The sequence below is a fragment of the Vanessa atalanta genome, chromosome 11 (genome assembly GCF_905147765.1).
Source record: "Vanessa atalanta chromosome 11, ilVanAtal1.2, whole genome shotgun sequence".
NCBI lineage: Eukaryota > Metazoa > Arthropoda > Insecta > Lepidoptera > Nymphalidae > Vanessa > Vanessa atalanta.
Genome location: NC_061881.1, coordinates 1,654,106 through 1,671,183, shown reverse-complemented (window position 1 = coordinate 1,671,183; position 17,078 = coordinate 1,654,106). Strand labels below are relative to the sequence as shown.

At 35.8% G+C, this 17,078-nt stretch overlaps 3 protein-coding genes and 1 non-coding gene across 6 annotated transcripts; 2 read left to right on the top strand and 2 right to left on the bottom strand.

Annotated features, from left to right (window-relative positions):
- Positions 1–310: 310 nt before the first annotated feature.
- Positions 311–6,591, bottom strand: LOC125067426 (nonsense-mediated mRNA decay factor SMG8). Of its 2 annotated transcripts, none has more exons than XR_007119727.1 (13): positions 6,365–6,591; positions 5,956–6,251; positions 5,403–5,624; positions 4,766–5,018; positions 4,514–4,654; positions 3,542–3,616; positions 3,303–3,460; positions 2,973–3,176; positions 2,461–2,687; positions 1,879–2,221; positions 1,600–1,804; positions 1,198–1,502; positions 311–451 (listed from the first exon to the last, which is right to left on the bottom strand). XR_007119727.1 is itself a non-coding variant. In XM_047676030.1 (13 exons), the coding sequence occupies exons 1-13, from the start codon at positions 6,503–6,505 to the stop codon at positions 433–435; spliced, it is 2,478 nt and encodes an 825-aa protein (XP_047531986.1). In that variant the 5' UTR covers positions 6,506–6,591; the 3' UTR covers positions 311–432. The 2 variants fall into 2 exon arrangements, 1 of the variants encoding a protein (XP_047531986.1); XM_047676030.1 differs by having other exon boundaries at positions 1,309–1,502.
- Trnal-cag lies at positions 3,936–4,019 on the bottom strand. The gene has a single exon. It is a non-coding gene; the product is annotated as a tRNA-Leu (tRNA).
- Positions 6,592–6,852: 261 nt separating the features above from the next.
- LOC125067434 (peroxisomal membrane protein 11C-like) lies at positions 6,853–13,315 on the top strand. 2 transcript variants are annotated; one of them, XM_047676045.1, is made up of 5 exons: positions 6,853–7,102; positions 7,386–7,550; positions 8,311–8,498; positions 11,065–11,371; positions 11,404–13,315. In XM_047676045.1, exons 1-4 carry the CDS (start codon positions 7,043–7,045, stop codon positions 11,336–11,338), a joined length of 687 nt encoding a protein of 228 aa, XP_047532001.1. In that variant the 5' UTR covers positions 6,853–7,042; the 3' UTR covers positions 11,339–11,371; positions 11,404–13,315. The 2 variants fall into 2 exon arrangements, with proteins under 2 accessions (XP_047532001.1, XP_047532000.1); XM_047676044.1 differs by having other exon boundaries at positions 11,065–13,315.
- A 1,434-nt stretch (positions 13,316–14,749) lies between these two features.
- LOC125067494 (peroxisomal membrane protein 11C-like) lies at positions 14,750–16,578 on the top strand. The gene is made up of 4 exons (XM_047676153.1): positions 14,750–14,806; positions 15,162–15,326; positions 15,540–15,724; positions 16,206–16,578. The coding sequence occupies exons 1-4, from the start codon at positions 14,750–14,752 to the stop codon at positions 16,462–16,464; spliced, it is 666 nt and encodes a 221-aa protein (XP_047532109.1). The 3' UTR covers positions 16,465–16,578.
- Positions 16,579–17,078: the final 500 nt, after the last annotated feature.

The window sequence follows — 17,078 nt, the reverse complement described above, 5'->3', positions numbered from 1 at the left end:
TCAAAACGTTGTTCAGATTTTAATTGCAATAATCCTTAAAGGTAAATAAGAAAAAAGTTTTAGATAGAGAGACTAATTAAAAATAAATAATTCATTTCTAAATTTAAAAAAAATAGTAGTCTAGCAAATAAGCATCAACGTAAACCACAGTAACAAATAGCAACCACCACTCCTCTAGCACCATTCCTCTGCTGCTAGATCTATAGATGGAATCTTAGATGATATATTCCTTGTGCACCCACCATTAGTAGTAAAAAGTATTCCTGAATAAATTGTGGAACAAATGTATTAAATAAAATAATTATTCATGTCAATTTAGTAAACTTTATTTTCATATTTATCTTGTTAAACAATATAACGACAAGGTCTTCATACTAACAAAATAAATTGTATGTATCTTAAATCCAACGATGATTATTTTGAGAGCTGCTTTTAAATTGCTTCCTTAGCCCTGAAAATAGTTTTAAACATTATAAAAGGTGTCTTTATTGGTTCCTATTTGGGATTTTTTATCTGGAATATAAAATTAAATCTTAATGCCCATCTATTTAAGATGAGTAATCTAAAGAAAAAGCCTGTATATATTCTATTGCTACATTAAAGCTCCGTTTTTTCCCAATTTGGTATTTTTTCCAGCACGTCGGTGGATGTACAAGTCGCAGAATTTCATCCGAAACGTGCTTACGATGTTTTCCTTTACCGAATGTTGATATTTTGGCGATCTCGCCCGTAATATCTGGGATTTTTGGAAAATAACTTGGGTGAAAAATTATATACATTAGTTTCATGGGTAGAAACGTTTATGGGTTTAATTCATTTAATTTTATTTGAAAATAAAGTTAAAATCATCAATTAAATCGAAATGGATAAAATAAGTGCTACACGTAAAGTCCTTGAAAGGACAAGTCTCCCCGACGGGTTGGTTTTGAGTTAAGCTTGCAAACGATGCGCGGTAGCTCGCGGAAGTCATGTAAGAATATTTGAAATACACACATCTATGTAAACACACAGAGTGTTAACTTAACGCGAGTGGAAGTGCATTACAGCATTGGGCTAACGCACATTACGCATATACATCGAATTTAAAATGACTTTCATGCGTACTCCACATACACTTTATGCAATTATATAAAGTTAATTAATACAATAATCGCTTCCCGTAGTATTTAAATAATTTTCGTAAAACCAATCGCTTACTGATAAGAAACGGTCGCAGAGCGCAATTCGCGACACATTACGTTCGAACTCCGGTGCCAGGCCCGCGCACCGTCCGCAAGCCGCGTCACTAGTTAGGCTACGAGACATTACTCCTGCAGGCCGAAGAGCGGCGTGAGCAGGAACCCGGGCGCGTCGGACGGCGAGCGCGGCCGCGGCGCCGCCCCGCGCTCGTCCGCGTACACGTACGGGAACCGCAGCACCCAGTACGCCGACGCGCTCAGCCGCACCGCCGCCTCGCCCGCCGGCTGCGGCACGAACACGGGCCCGCCGGCCACCGGCTGCACCTGCGGAGCATCGGTCGTCGTGTCGAAGTTTTGATTCATCCTTCGGTGACTATAGAGGGGGCGATCTGCCCACGCACTCGGAGGCTCCGAGGGATACCTTGGGGTCCAGCGTGACGTGCACGGGCGCCTTGGGGGTGACGACATGCAGCCTCGTGAGCTGCGCCAGCACGTGCGCGCGACACAGGCAGGAGGCGTACAGCGGCATGGTGCTGTTGGCAAGTCGGGCGCCCGCCTGGCTCGCCTCGCGACCCCACGCTCCCCCACCGCCGTTCACCACCGTGTCCGGGGACGACATCATGAATCTGCGAGCACACGAGCGACCGTCTAGATTCCGAGGCGTCTCGTTACGTCGGCGACGGATGGTGAGAGCGGTCACCTGTGTCCCCTGGGGCACTCGTACTCGAAGCCGATGAAGATCTTGACGGTGAGCGGCGGCGACGTGTGCTGCTGCGGGTGCGCGTGCGGGGGGCGGCGCGGGCGCGGGGGGCGCCAGGCGTCGAGGCGCACGGCGCAGTCCCAGGGCAGCAGGTAGTTGGTGTGCGGCAGGAAGCCGGGCTGCAGGTGCTCGGGCAGGCCGGCGTTGTGCGAGTACAGCGAGGACGCGCCCAGGCACACGAGCGCCCAGCTGGGGAAGGCGGGCAGCAGCGCGGCCGGGCTGCCCGAGTGCAGCATGCCCGGTAGGTATTCCGTCGTCGACGGCTGGCGGCTTATTACTTTTTCTGAGTTTGAGCGAACACATTTCGCATCTAATTAATTACTTCGTAAAGTGTATAAATATTGTGTATTTTAGCCTAAAAGTTGTGTAATAAGCCAAACATATGAAATGATTAAGAAAGCATGGTAAAAATAATATTTTCTTAGAACCGAAATAATATGGATGTCGGTAGATTTGCTACTTTCGAGCCAGCTAGCGTTTGTAACGTCTGGCAAAGTGTCCGTAGCCAGCGCTGGGGCTCACCGGGCGCGCTGTCGCCGTGCACGGTGACGACGTGCAGCCCGTCGCCGCAGGAGGGCGACTCGTCGTCGTCGTCGTCGCGCTCGGAGCCCGGCGACAGCTCGTCGGGCGCCGTCCACGAGCCGCGCGCCGACTGCGGCGACGTGAGCCCCGCCGACTCCTCCTCCGCGACCTCTCTGCTCTCCGTGTACTCCGCTGCTTCGTCCGGTGCTCCCTTGACGGATGCGGCCCTGCGGTTATACAAGTGAACGTGTCATTTTTAACAATCTTATAATTTTATGAAATTTCACGCGCTCAACTTTTTATTATATTTGGACGGCGTTGTGCAGAGACATTCAAGTCCACATAGGCAGTAGCAAGAGTTAATAAGCTTAAAAAGAGAAAACCATTTTGATTAAGACGGTGTTTCATAATGTTACACATATTTTAACTGCACTTAGTTTTATAGTGAATTCGTCAAGTAAAAAAATATCTATATTATTATTATTAACTGTAAAATGACACAAAACTCTCACCTAAAGCTGGGCGTGGAAGGCTGAAAGACAGGGAAGTCGATAGTCTGCAGTGTGTTGCAAACTCCACACTCGTCGGCGGCGTAGGTGTAGAACGTGTAGTTGGCCTTCTTGACGGTGTATGGGTCCTCGCGCGAGCACTTGCTGCGGCCGCAGTTACACGCACTCACGTAGCGCACGCCGGACGAGTGCTCCTTCGAGCTGTCGCTGCGACACGGGCGTGCACGCGTTAATACACCTCAGTCGTTAGAGCAACACATGACTTTTCAACATTTTTTATTTACTACTCATATTATTATTTTCTATTTGAGTGAGATGACAAGGCGCACTGACTGCTGCGGGTGTATGCAGGGGTGCGCGGTGAGCGAGGGCGCCTCGCACAGGCGGCGCGCGCGCCACACGGCGCCGCACGCCGCGCGCAGCCGCGCCCGCGCGCCGCCCGCCAGCGGCCCGCGCGCCATGGCCTCCACCACGCCCAGCGCCACGCCCACCTGCACACGCGCTCTGGGTGACCCTCGCCGATATTAAAATACTATTTGTATTTCAAAAGAATATTCGAAAGCGACGATTACCTTGTGTGCGTGATGTTGACTGGAGTAGTGAGGCGGGAGGCCCTCGGCATACGACGCTTGAGCGATTGGCAGCACCTAAAAATAACATCTCATCATTTTGACCAAGTTTATTTTATGTTAACGTTGTTAGACGTTTTTGGGTACCTTAACTTTAATTACTTAAACAATACATTTGATTTTGCATATAATTAAAATTATAGTTGTTATGTATGCGTGTAGAACAGGGAACCGCCGTTTAACTTGCACATATCAACAGTATTTATATATGGAATTTGAATAAAGTAGAGTATTTTTTCACATGAAAACATAATACGTAATCTCAACAATAATTACCAGCTATAACATTGCAAACAATTATTAATTAATCAAAAAACAAAATATCATTAAAACCATATGTCAGAAGTGGGATTCGAACCCACGCCCACAGAAGTGGACTGCGACCTGAACGCAGCGCCTTAGACCGCTCGGCCATCCTGACGTTGGCGACAATTTCGAAATTAACGTTCAAATTGTCAACACACTATAATTTGACTTTTTTCTCATTTCAAATTTAATTATGATCCAATTTCCAAGACCAATCTTCATTCGCCAAGTTCGTTTTTGAGCTTTTAGATATATATAATAATGTATAATATCTACGTGTATATGTTTGATTTAAATATAAATTAAATAGATTATCAGTGGCAGTATTCAATAAGTTCATTAAACCCTGATTTATTTTAGTACGGAAAACCGACCAAAACAATCTTAGTTTTCGAAACAATCCTTTTTTTGCCATCACTATATACGCCGTAAACAACTAATTTAAACCATTTAATTATTCTTCCTCCATGAAATTAAATAGTATAAAAGTGTCCGTATACGTTTCGGAATAGAAAAGATAAAGAACTTTTACTGTCATCACGTAAAATGAAACGTTATCTTTATCACTGAATTTGTCTTATAATGATATATGAATGATATGACACAAACCTTAGCACACCTGGCCTGCGAGAATCGTACGTCAGTGGCTAGGGCGTCGAACAGCGCGCCGGGCTCGTCGCCGTCCGCCGCGCTCAGGTACAGCGGCGCCAGCGCCCGCGCCGCCGCGCGCCACGACGCCGCGCTCGGCAGCTGGGGGGGCGCGTACATATCGTATGTATCGCAGTCGCACATAGATTGAATGGTTTGTACAGATATAAATTATCTGTGTATAAATATTTGCTCCATTTAAAAATATCTTACCTCAAAGAATGATGTGCTCATGGCATACTTGCCGACGTTATCATCGAAGCCCTCACCGAAAGCCAAGTCCAAGTGGCCTTGTAAGAATTGTCTGAAGGAGCTCCTCTGCGGCGGCGCTTCGGACTCCGTCCCCGTGCACAGCTGCACCAGCCCGCGTATGAGAGAGCTGACGTCGCGGGCGGAGTCCCTCTCGCTTTCGGCACTTATGTGTACAAATTCTTCATTCTTAGGGATCGCGAATAATGATTTAGCACTGAAAAAAAATATGTTCTCAAAATTACATCTACAGTAACTTGTATATATATATTATGGTAAGTTTGCAAGTGAAAAAAAAATTTTTGATGCACTTTTTGATAATACAAAATGTGAGTGTGCACAGTGGAGAGAGTTTTTATATTATCTGCTTTGTTGTAACTTGCTACAAGGTGTTAGAGCACATTAACTCCTACACTGTGTACCAAACACCATAATATATAAAAAAAGCTAATCTTCCTATAAAAAGCTCCAATTTATTCATTACATACAGTTGAATATACAAACAACCTGCTGCTTAGCTTTTATTATAAATCCTGTAATTTTGAAAAATTGTCATTATAGTACTACAGTAGCTACAGTAAATTTTATTAAATATTCTTACCAAACATTAGTAATAATCCTTGCTTTTCGTAAAATGAAATAAATCTGGTCCTCAACCGCATGTTCTAGTCTCTTAAGAGCGGCTGGTGCTTTCCTTAAAGGGGTAGGAGCACGACGAAAGTGGAAGAGAAGCCGAGGACAGCAAGGTCGACCATGTGTTTCCCAAGCACCACCCGCATCTGATGATTGCAATTCTTCTGCAGTTTGAGTAGCAAGTTCGGCTCTGCAAATAATAAGAAATAATTTCACTAAAATTGGATAATAAAATATCAGGATTACTTGTCCTGTTCTTGTCATGCCTCAGTACAAAAAATTACACAAATAAAGTTGATTTATAAAAGAATTACTTCATTTGTTTCCTTATTAAAAATACTGTATTCTATATAATTTAAATGTACATTATACTATACACACAATATGGACTGTGGGTAAGGCATCCGAGAATATGACTACTAATAGAACTTAATAGAAAAGAGGCTCTTGAATGAGGAATTGTATAGTTTGTTTCATTTTGTATCAAAATAAATATATTAATTTTAACTATTTTTACATACCTGTAAGCATCAATGGCCTTAAACAACTGCAGATAACCGAGATCAAATACTGCTGTTGGTGATGACAACACCACTATGTGACAGAGATGGAAGATCAATGCTAATGCCTTGCACGACTCTATCGCCAACTCTCCAGATGCAACCAACCAGTCGGCTGCATCTGCATCTTTTACTGTACTATATGAGTTTTCATCTAGTTTGTCAGCTAATGACGTGAGTCGCTTAGTGTCCAGATATGTGACTGCATGGAGATATAGAACGCTTTTTCTTTCATCCCAGTGGCATTCTATACCATTCTAAAATTAAAATACTGGTTTTTATCGTATGTCCTTAAATATGTAATATTTAAATATGTCCAACTTAAATTGAAATCTTTTGTTTATTTTTATACTAATAAATAATTACTAACTTCTTCACATTTTACAGTTGATATAAGCGGAGTAGTTTTATTGGGATAACGGTAAGGTGATTTCCCAATGACGCCAACAACTACAATACGCTCTTTTTGAGAAAACTCAGGAATATTATTAATGGAAAATATTTTACTCATTTTATAGCATATCAAAAACCTATTCCAAATACATATTTACTTTTCAATTCAATCGCCAATGTTATGTTATGACTTATGTGACATGTGAAGTTTGACACTATAAAGACGTCAAATATGTATGCGTATAAAAATACGTATTTAATGAGAAGATAAATATATATTTAGGTGCATTCTATGTTTAACTTAATGATATTATTATTGGACAAAATTGACGAAATGTATAGTAATTATAAATATTATTATTACTTAAAATTGTTTGTATGTTTTCTTGTCACGTAATACCTACGTTGTCAAATGTTTGTCAATTGTGACAATTGTATTATGATTTGACGTTATTTCATGTTTGATTACTGCTCAGCTGTGAATTGGCTAACCTTTCGAAATCAAGGTTTGCGAGATTGGTTTGGAGAATGGGGAAATGTATCAGTTATCAAATAAAAATTAGCGCGATCACACGTGCTAGAGATATTGATATTTTAGCGCTGCTAGATACGTTATCAGTGAATTAAAATTACAGTATTCGGTTGTGTATATACAATGTCGTCGGTAATGGACGATATTTACGAACTATTAGATAGTTATAACGGACGCGACAAGGTAAACTATGCGGAAATATTAAAGCCTTCATACAAATAGCATTGTACTGGAAATACCAGTCAATAACCTGTTGCTCTATCAAAATACATTTCCTAATATATTATGAGACAAGAAAATTTATTAAACCTCATTTTCAATTTTTGTTTAATAAATTATTAATAAATTTATTACATTAATATTATGTTTTTAATTAAAACATTTATTATTAACACAAACACTCAAATTGCTATTATACTTCCAAACATGAACATGCACTCGGAATAATAATGGTTATAAATTACAGGTTGTCCGTCTCGCATGCTATGCTTGTAAATTGTATGGTTGCATACAAGGAGAAAAGTCATGGCAGGTTGCTGGCTCTCGACTTTCCAATGCAAGGATGATGCTCCGACTGTTTGATGATATTCCTATGATCAGACACACATATAATTATGGCTTAGGAAAACATGTAAGTGACATAATTATTTAAATATTAACATTCTCTTATGAAATCAAGATTTTATCAACATATTATTGTAGACAATTATAAAATATAAGATAAAGATAATGTAAAAAAAATTGCGTTATCATAAATTACTTTTTATCAGATGCCAGTAATTATTGACATTTGCTTAATTATCTCTGTTTAATATTTAAATTAAGCAATTATTGTAGTAATAATTTGACACTTGAAATATTATTTAAAAGAAATTGCAAATTATTTTTTAAAAAAAGATATGATTATTGCTATAATTATTAAGGTTAATTAACACAAAAATATTTACATTTATTTTTACTTACAATTAAAAAGAACCAACTTGAGATAAAATCAAATAAAAATTTAAGCTGTCTATAACTCCTTCCTGAAGCAGGGTATTGAAAGCTTTGTAAAAATAATTATTAATAAAAAATTGACAAAACGGTCCAAGAATTTATATGAATTGATTTTCACACAGGATGTAAATCAAATCTTTTTATGGTTAATGAAAAACAGTAAGCAAATTAAGACTTGCCACCAAGACATGTGGCCGACTCAAATGTTTGCAATATTCATTATCTGGAGACAGAAGTTTTATAAATAGTTAACATAATAATATTAAGATAATTTATTATATATTTTTGTACATACTATTAGATTTAATAAGGCATAAAGCAATTGTCATTGATAATAATTGTAATTTATTCATTTTCAAGATTTGTTTTCATCTATAACAATTGTTATTTGTTAGGAATCTTCAAAAATCGCAGCACTCCTTGGGGTCCTTGCAAATATGGTTGACCAGGCTTTTTTGCCGGTGGAAAAAGCATGCTGGCTTCACGATGTTGGCGTTATTAAATTGTCAACAGTTACAGCAGACAGACTTGAAATATTGAGCACAGCATTGTGGGCAGGAAGCTTATATATATCTCTAATACAGTAAGTATAAAAAAGTTTTTTTTTTAATTTAATGTTTTTAAATAAATAAAAGTTAATATACTCACCACATTATATAGGTCAATAGGGCTCAATGAGCTATCTTAACGAGTGAAGTTAAATAAAAACTTGTTATATGCCATTAAATCTTCAACAAAACTTTTTATCTTCGGACAGATAGTCTTGACAATCTTTTCTTGCTGTGTCTCTTTCTGTTTCTGTTAACGATTGATTGTTGATTATTGTTAACAAGTATTTGTACTAAAAAATATGTGTAAGTATTTTTATTTGCATTGTCTACAAATGATTTCTGACCTTGAGAAAGAATATTTTAGTGGCATTAACTATAATTAACTATAAGGACATTATTGATATTTTATTTAGTAGGTATTATTCAGTAGAGAATAAGCATATTAATTATGCAAATTTCCTCATACTTTGTGCCTTCATGATTCATGATTACCTATAAACATTATACACGTTTTACATAAGTAGACACAAATTTTAATTTTAAAAGCAATTGCATACTTGTTCTTTTCTTGTTCAATTTTATTTTAAAAAAATATAAGAAACTCGATTACAAATTATTTTTTGCGCCAACTTACATTTAATATTTTTTTTTTTTATAATGGAATTACGTATTAGAATAAAATAAGTATTTTTCTTTGTAATTCCTTCCCGTTATTAGACCATTATGTCAATATGTTAAATTCCATATCACTTTAGGGTAATGCTACAGATATCATATAGGTTTTATTTTACAAAAAAATACAGTCTAATTTTGATCCTTTTTTGAAGTCGGTTAAAAAGACCAGTCTATTCATAATTTTGGAGCTTCAGACTTTGAGATGCTTATAGAAGTAGGAATACTCACAGTTGCGTCACCAATATACTTACGACAATGTCATTATGTATAATTACAGTACCATTGATCACTTTTATAGACGTTTCCATCTCCGCTCCATCTCCTCTCAGTCAATAAATCCTTCTTAGGCGAAGGTATTCGTTTCTATAATAAAATTCAGCAATTACTACTAGCTTTGACGATTCATAAATTCAAATCGTTTGTTAAAAATAAATAAATAAAACATATTAAGGCACGAAACATCAAAAGAATATTTTCAAAGTTATGTGACTAACGAACATACTACAAATTTAGTATACATAATACTGCATATAGTTTATGTGATTCACGACATAAAAGTCCCTTTCACTTGTCTATTTTACCTTGTGAAAACTAATTAAAATTCTGTTTGATATTTAACAACTGACACGCTGCAATTGCTTATATAATATTTCAATTAATTAATATTGTATTATTTTTAGTTAATATCAATTTTATTTACAAATTTAAACATGCAAATGAGTTAACCAGATACATTTTATTTTCATATCGACTAAGTAATAAGTCTTATAATTTAAAAATACTATTTTAAATTACAAAGGAGATACCAGTTTTACTAGTCCATGATAATATTAACCTTTGTCAAATTTTGTTAAAATATGTCTGTTGTTCGAGTGAGGTTGAATAACAAACACACAAACTTGCACATTTCCACTATTAGTAATATCAATAATTTTACATGACAACCAGTACCGCCGCTAAGAGACCTCTTAATTCGTATGAAGCCCTACTTTTCGCCTCATACTTTTTTCACTATTTTTAAAATATTTTCGAAATTCTGTTAGGGTTGGATTAAAGGAAAATTGGGATTCTCTCCTGGTGATTTCCCGGGAATCTACAAGAAAGCATTGGCATAGCTATGTCCATGCAACCAATGCGGTCGCATGGGGCCCCTGATCCCAGTGGCCAGGTGATGCTTTTATTTCAAAACTTTTTCGAGGAGGTATAAAATAAAAAAAAATCCTCAGGGAAAAAGGATCCTCAATTTCGCCACTTGCGCTTTTAAACTGCATTATTTTTACGGGGAACCCGCGTAGTTGGACCGCACATATAATTTAACAAATGACTAATTGCTTAATAATAAATAAGTATACGCACACCTGTTTTTATTAAATTTTACTCTATCCGCTCTTGGTAAGAGTGAAATGTCTCGAGCTTTTAATTTTAGTTGCTTGCTTTATCAAAAACTCATAGTAAGTTTACTGAGAACACACCAGAGTCGACAGTCCACGTTCGTTTTCATATTAGACAAAGGGGACCAATCCGATTTTATATTTTGCATTGCGTTCCGAAAAGAATCTTCAAAAATGAGGTTTTAACTATTTAGGATTAGAAAAAAATCCCAGTTTTTCTTCACATGGTTCTCAATTTATTTAAGGCATCTGTGCTCCTGGACCTCCAAACCAATAATCCGGACCTGACTACTGGTACAAAAAAGTAGTACAAAAGACACCAAATTTTTCTATTAGTGTTTATTATAAAAACTAGTTGACAAAAAAAAAAAAATATTGTTTTAAAAATTCTGCTTTTAATGAGTGGAATCAAAGAAATTACCGTTAATAAAGCATTCTCTGTCTTTTACAAATATATAATTCTGACTTGTTTTAGTATATACAATGAAGTAATAACGTACATATATTTACCTATAATTTTGTATATTTCCAGAACATTCCGGTCTATGCGGCATGTCTGGTGGAGCAGGGATTGTCTCAGTGCTGAGGACGCTTGCGAAGCGAGGAGGAATCTTGACGCCAGACTGATTATCCAAGCGATAACTGCCGGAAAACTGTGTTTGGACATCACACATGCGGTCAGCTGTCTCCCTTCCGGGTGTCTGTGGGGGGAAAAGATCGGAGGAACCAAAGTATCAGCCATTGCTACGTTTTCTTCGGTGATCGGCATAGGTTTATATTTTGCTAGGAAACGACTTCTCAAGTAATCTTTCAGATGATTATATATGATAAGTTGTAATGTATAATTAAAATATTAATGTAAGCTAGTAATAATATTAAATATCACTTGCGCGAACAGTAACTATGTCTTTTTATATCATCCGAGATTCAACGCTGGAAAAGTAACAGCCAATTTCAGCTGTTTCATTTTAAAATATTATTTGATAAAAAAAAAAACATTTTTATATTTAGGTTAACTCGTATTATGTTGACTTTTAACTAACAAAATGAAAAAGGTGCGGTACTTATATACGCGCGTGAGCAGTTCCATTTCTCCGGCGTAATTTAAAATAGTTAGGTACTTATTAATAGTAAAATACTTATTTCTTCTCTTTTCACCACTATTATAACACTAAAAGATTTAAAAATTCACAATTTAAATTTGTAATAGAATAAACATTGTAAAATAAGATAAGGTGTGAAGTTGTCTATTTCGAGCGACTTGACATTTAATTGGCAGCTTAGCGAGCAACTTCACCATGAAGTTATCAGGTCATCATGTGCGCGCATCATAAAAATTCACTCTCTTAATTTTTTCATAAGGGCCAAAAGAAGTGTAACTACGAAAATATTTCCCAGGTTGGTTAGGTTAGTAACACAACTGAGCTTGCCATTTATTTTGTACAGACACTTCCTATTTTAATTTGCTTTCTAATTATACAATAATAATTAAGGCGCATATTCATTGGTCGATAAGTCGGTAGTTAGCCCGATTGCAGGGAGTACCCGCATGCAAGCTAACAACCAATGAAATCCACTGGTCGATAACTCGGTCGATTAAACGTGTGCGGGTGATATCCGCATTCATATATTGATATTTATATATGCGTTATAGAAATCACCCGCACCCCGTATGCGGGCTCTGACGACCAGTGAAAACGATAAACTCTTTGCGGGCCCTATGGCATGCGTTACAGAAATCTCCCGCACCCCGAATGCGGGCCTTATCGACCAATGAAAATGCGCCCTTAGGTATCTATTGTACTTGTGACATTGATCATTTTTAAACCGAAGTATATTTTAATCATGGAATAAGAACTTTATCTCCCGTACTGTTAAGATTTTTTTGAATGAAGTATTTTTATACGGGTAATTGATTATTGGAACTCAGTACACATTACCATGATGGTGGATCTAAGTTTACATAAGGGCCTTAAAGGTATTTATGGATTGATATAAGTTTCTCAGAAACGATGGTATTTGTCAATAAAGTTATTTAATAACTATATAAATACATATGTTGTATATTTCGGGCAATTATTATTCCAATAAAATTATTTTACGAGAATTAGTTTTCGATGTTATATTTATTTCAAAATAAAATTATCCTAATTTAATATTACAACTGATTTATTGTATTAAATTTTCCTAATATTTAAACTGGTATAAAGTACATTAGAAGTACATAACACAAAACCCGGTGTTATTCATTCTTCTATATTAGAAATAGCTAAACTGTTTTATAGCAATTTGGGCAATATTTATACATATCTTCAATTTATATTTTGATATTGAAGTAATCATAATGTATGAAACATTTACGTTTGAATAATAAAATATTTACTGTTGCGATCTGCAACCGTTCACACTTAACGAAAGTTCAGTTGCTTTGCTATTTAAAAAAACATACTTTATTGGGTACAAGGTCATCCAATAAAGTTATTTTACCATTAACAAAATTTCTTGAAGTATAAATATGTTAAATAAAATCAATGACCATCGCTTTTTGTGTGATTTAATAAGTAAAATGTGCGCCAAAAACCTAATATTATATAGGTAACCATAGCAACGCATCGACGAATGTTATAGTTTTTTTTTATGCGGGCAGAAAATAATTTATTATTTAAATAAAAGACTGTGGTTGTGATGCCTTTTTCCTCTGTTTAAAATTAATATTTTTTACAGTTTGTAATGGACCATACTTATACTGCTTTGTTCGATTACTAAAACACTATTTTAAAATGTCTTCGGATTGGTTTTTATTAAATTGTTAGTTTGTAAATCTTTAGTTTTAATAAAGATGTTTTATTGAAAAATGTATAAATAATATTTTTGAACGAAATACAATATTGTTCTTTTTATAAATACAAATATTTTATTTCCATTCTCTAACTCGTAACGTAGCGGTATTCGAGCAGGCTCATATCAATAAAAATGTACCACCAAGGATGGTTTATATGACCTTATAACTACATCGATTCAAATTGTAGTGGTAGAAAAATAATCATGTTCATACATATTACCTATTAAATAGTACCAATATATCGCTGCGATGATTAATTTTTTACTTTTTTATTTAATTTTAATTCTATTTATTTCGTTAAATCATTTATATTAAGTATATCATTAACAGTTTGCCTACTAGGTTAAAGTTTATAGCCAACCTATATATATATGTTTTACATTTCCAAAGAAGTATACTATTCCTGATAGTAAAGTGTGTCTCCGTCACATCTCACCTGAGACCCAAATGGTCCTTCCGAAACGAGAGTGTAACATTGCCGATTGCCTAACTCCGGACAGTTATTTTTTTCTTGATAGAAAAAGTAAATTGTTAATAATCCGATCCAGAATTTGAATCCAAATTTGAATCTCAAAATCTACAGCGTTAGGCCAGCTTTGAGTCATGATATGAGCATTTTAGAAGTAAAATTGAAGTTAAAATAAATAGTTATGCGTAATAGTTGTAGTTATAGTGTTATATTATAAATAAAGATATATAATTCATAACTCTTAGTAGTGCACAATATAGCTAAGTTTTAACAATTCACATGAAAAACGTAAATCTAAGGTTTATTATTCCTACTTCCATTGGAATAGGTCATATGTATGTAAACATAGGATCTCGTAGGTCTAGTAGTTGGATATAAGTTCATAGATCCCGAGGTCCGTCCAGGGTTCAAACCCGTTCGGGCGGGTCAAATGTTACTGTTTTTTTCTGTCGAAGAATTCTTTGTAACATCCCGTAGTTTTGAAGTTGGAAGCGTGTACTGTGCCTCGAAACGCACGTGAAACCGTTGGTCCTGCGCCTGGTGTATCTAACTCTTTGGGTCGTGTCGGATTTGCCGTCCTATCGAATTGTGGGAGTTAGGGAATACAGACACACTTGTACACTGTAATATGTCCCCCATAAATAACTCTCCCTCGACGACGACGGGGACGAAATCGGTCAGAACGACATGATCATCATGTATGTACACGTTAAACAAACTCGTAAATGAGCTAACCCTATATCCTCGTCTATATACTCGTAGATAATTCTGATTACTTATCATTTAAATTATTATCTAATCTCAAAATGAATGATAGTACTTTTTGTCTCGAATATTTTGTTAGTTTTATTACATCAATTGCGAGAGTTAAGTTTACACAAAAAATAACTTTAAATATAATCTATAATGAATACGGTCGACGAAATCTGCGATTTATTGCAGGCTCACAGTAATCGCGATAAAGTAAGTGAATTAATTAGAACAAGTTAATGATTTTTTTTAAGTTTTTCGTGATTTTATGAGAAAGAGAGTTATATGAGAAAGATAGTTATTATTGTTGAGAATAAATCAATCTATGAAGATCCATGCATCAATTTTTAAAAGTAGAAATCATGTTACTGCATTTATAATGCAACTACAAGCATTTCAATATTCTTTATTCAGACAGGGTTAAAAAATCTACTTTTGAATATTGTAAACTTAAAGTATTGTATTCAATATAATGCCACCACTCTACGTTAGCAGATTTTGTCTTATGTAATAGGTCCTAATAATAATGATATCATTGTCGATTAAATAAAAATATTTCTTTAATTAGATAGTATCACTGACAAGCTACATCCTAAAGCTTTGGGGCGCGAGTTCGAAGCGGCAAAATCTTTTGACAGCAAGTGCGAACCTTGCGAGTGCCCGGGCAGCCTTAAGACTCTTTGATGATGCGGCTGTGCTTAACAATATCCTCAAATATGGACTTGGGAAACAGGTAAGAACTTAGAGTAGTAGAATTGTTGCTGCAGTACTCCGGTAAAGGTATGTTTTAAGAGCATTCACGATTTTATCATATTTGAGCTCAACGCAATGAAAATACTTGACTTGAATATAAATTTAAATTAATTCTACAGTTAGCACCAGCAGGTTAACTATAGAATTAATAGACATGTGAATAGGCATGTTATAACATAAAATAATTTCACAGGATGGTCCGTGGTGGGGAGCTCTTGGCGTGTCGAATGGCTTGTTCACGCTAGCGTACTTACAGGCTGAGAAAATCGTCTTCTTACTTGATACAGGCGTATTGACACTAGATGAGGAAAAGGCGTTCAAAATAAGAACTGCACATAAGCTCTTCTGGGCGCTGTTCTCATTCATTGGATTGATCAGGTGAGGAATTTATTTCTATTACAATTTAGAAATGAACGAAAAGAAATTGTTTTTTTCGATATTATTTATTTCTTAATGTTTAATATTTTCACTTCTCGTCTTTTCTTTGAGAAGCAGAAGAACAATAGTTGTAGTATTCGTTTTACTATAACAATAGCTTTTTACTTATATAAATACAAATTATTTTAAATACAAATTAATAATTATTTCAATTTGGTTTTGGGTATTTTAAGACTATTTATGTTTAATAATTATATACTTTTATAAAAAGCATAAAGTAGGTAACCGTCGTCTATCACCGTGATTATCTATATCGTTATGCTCTCGCGATAGCTTCTGTCGCAGCTTTTTGTTACGTCACGATTAAAGATAACATATCTTAACACGTGCTTATATAAGATAAATTCTTATAAGATTTCTGGTGTATTTTCCAGTTTCCCTCATTAATGAGATGTATCATTAAAAAAAAAAACTTCAACAGGTCAATCAGAGCTTTACACGTATCTGCTCAGAATTTGAAAGATCCCAATCGTACTAAATGCGCTCCGGCAAGATTCACACAAGCTACATTGACTAGTACGAAGCTCGTCCTGGATGTGATTCATGCTGTCAGCTGGCTGCCTCGGGGCTGGTTGTGGGGCAGTTCTCTACAAACGTCACATGCTGCTGGGATAGCGACTCTATCCGCTGTACTGGGTTTAGTCACACACTACCACGGGAAAAGACTTTTGCCACGATAAGACCTAAACTATGTCAGGGTGCACTGTTATTTATTATTAATAATAATAAGCTTAATGCACTAGAATATCTTGATGCTAATTAAGAGGAAGAGATGGTGCGGACAGTATATTCTATCACTTCTTATAGAAGAAACGCAAACGAAGTCTATAGGCAATGTTTTGACATTTATTAAAGACGAGAAATTAAATCAATTTGGTTGTGCCAATCCAGAATCTACTATAACTTAGGAGTTCTTTCAATTTAACAAATAAATATTTTTATTATTATTATTCAAGTAAACTTTACATAGAGCGGTTTTGGGTCATTAATATTACTCTACCGCCGTAAGACACTCTAGTAGATTTCTTTCTTAAATAAATCAGAATTACAATTAAATTAATATTCACTAATTATCCAATAATCGTTCTTGATTAGCCATGCTTAATTCCAAATATACCCAAAAAGTATTATTCATTCCAATGGTATTTAAATAATCATTACCACAATTATAGTTTTCCTGTTATAAATAGACCTCTTTCATTTGTCAGGATAAAGTCTCTATACATCGAATATGATTACGCTAAACATATACGAACCCATACATATACACAACACAATGGGCTTATATTATCTT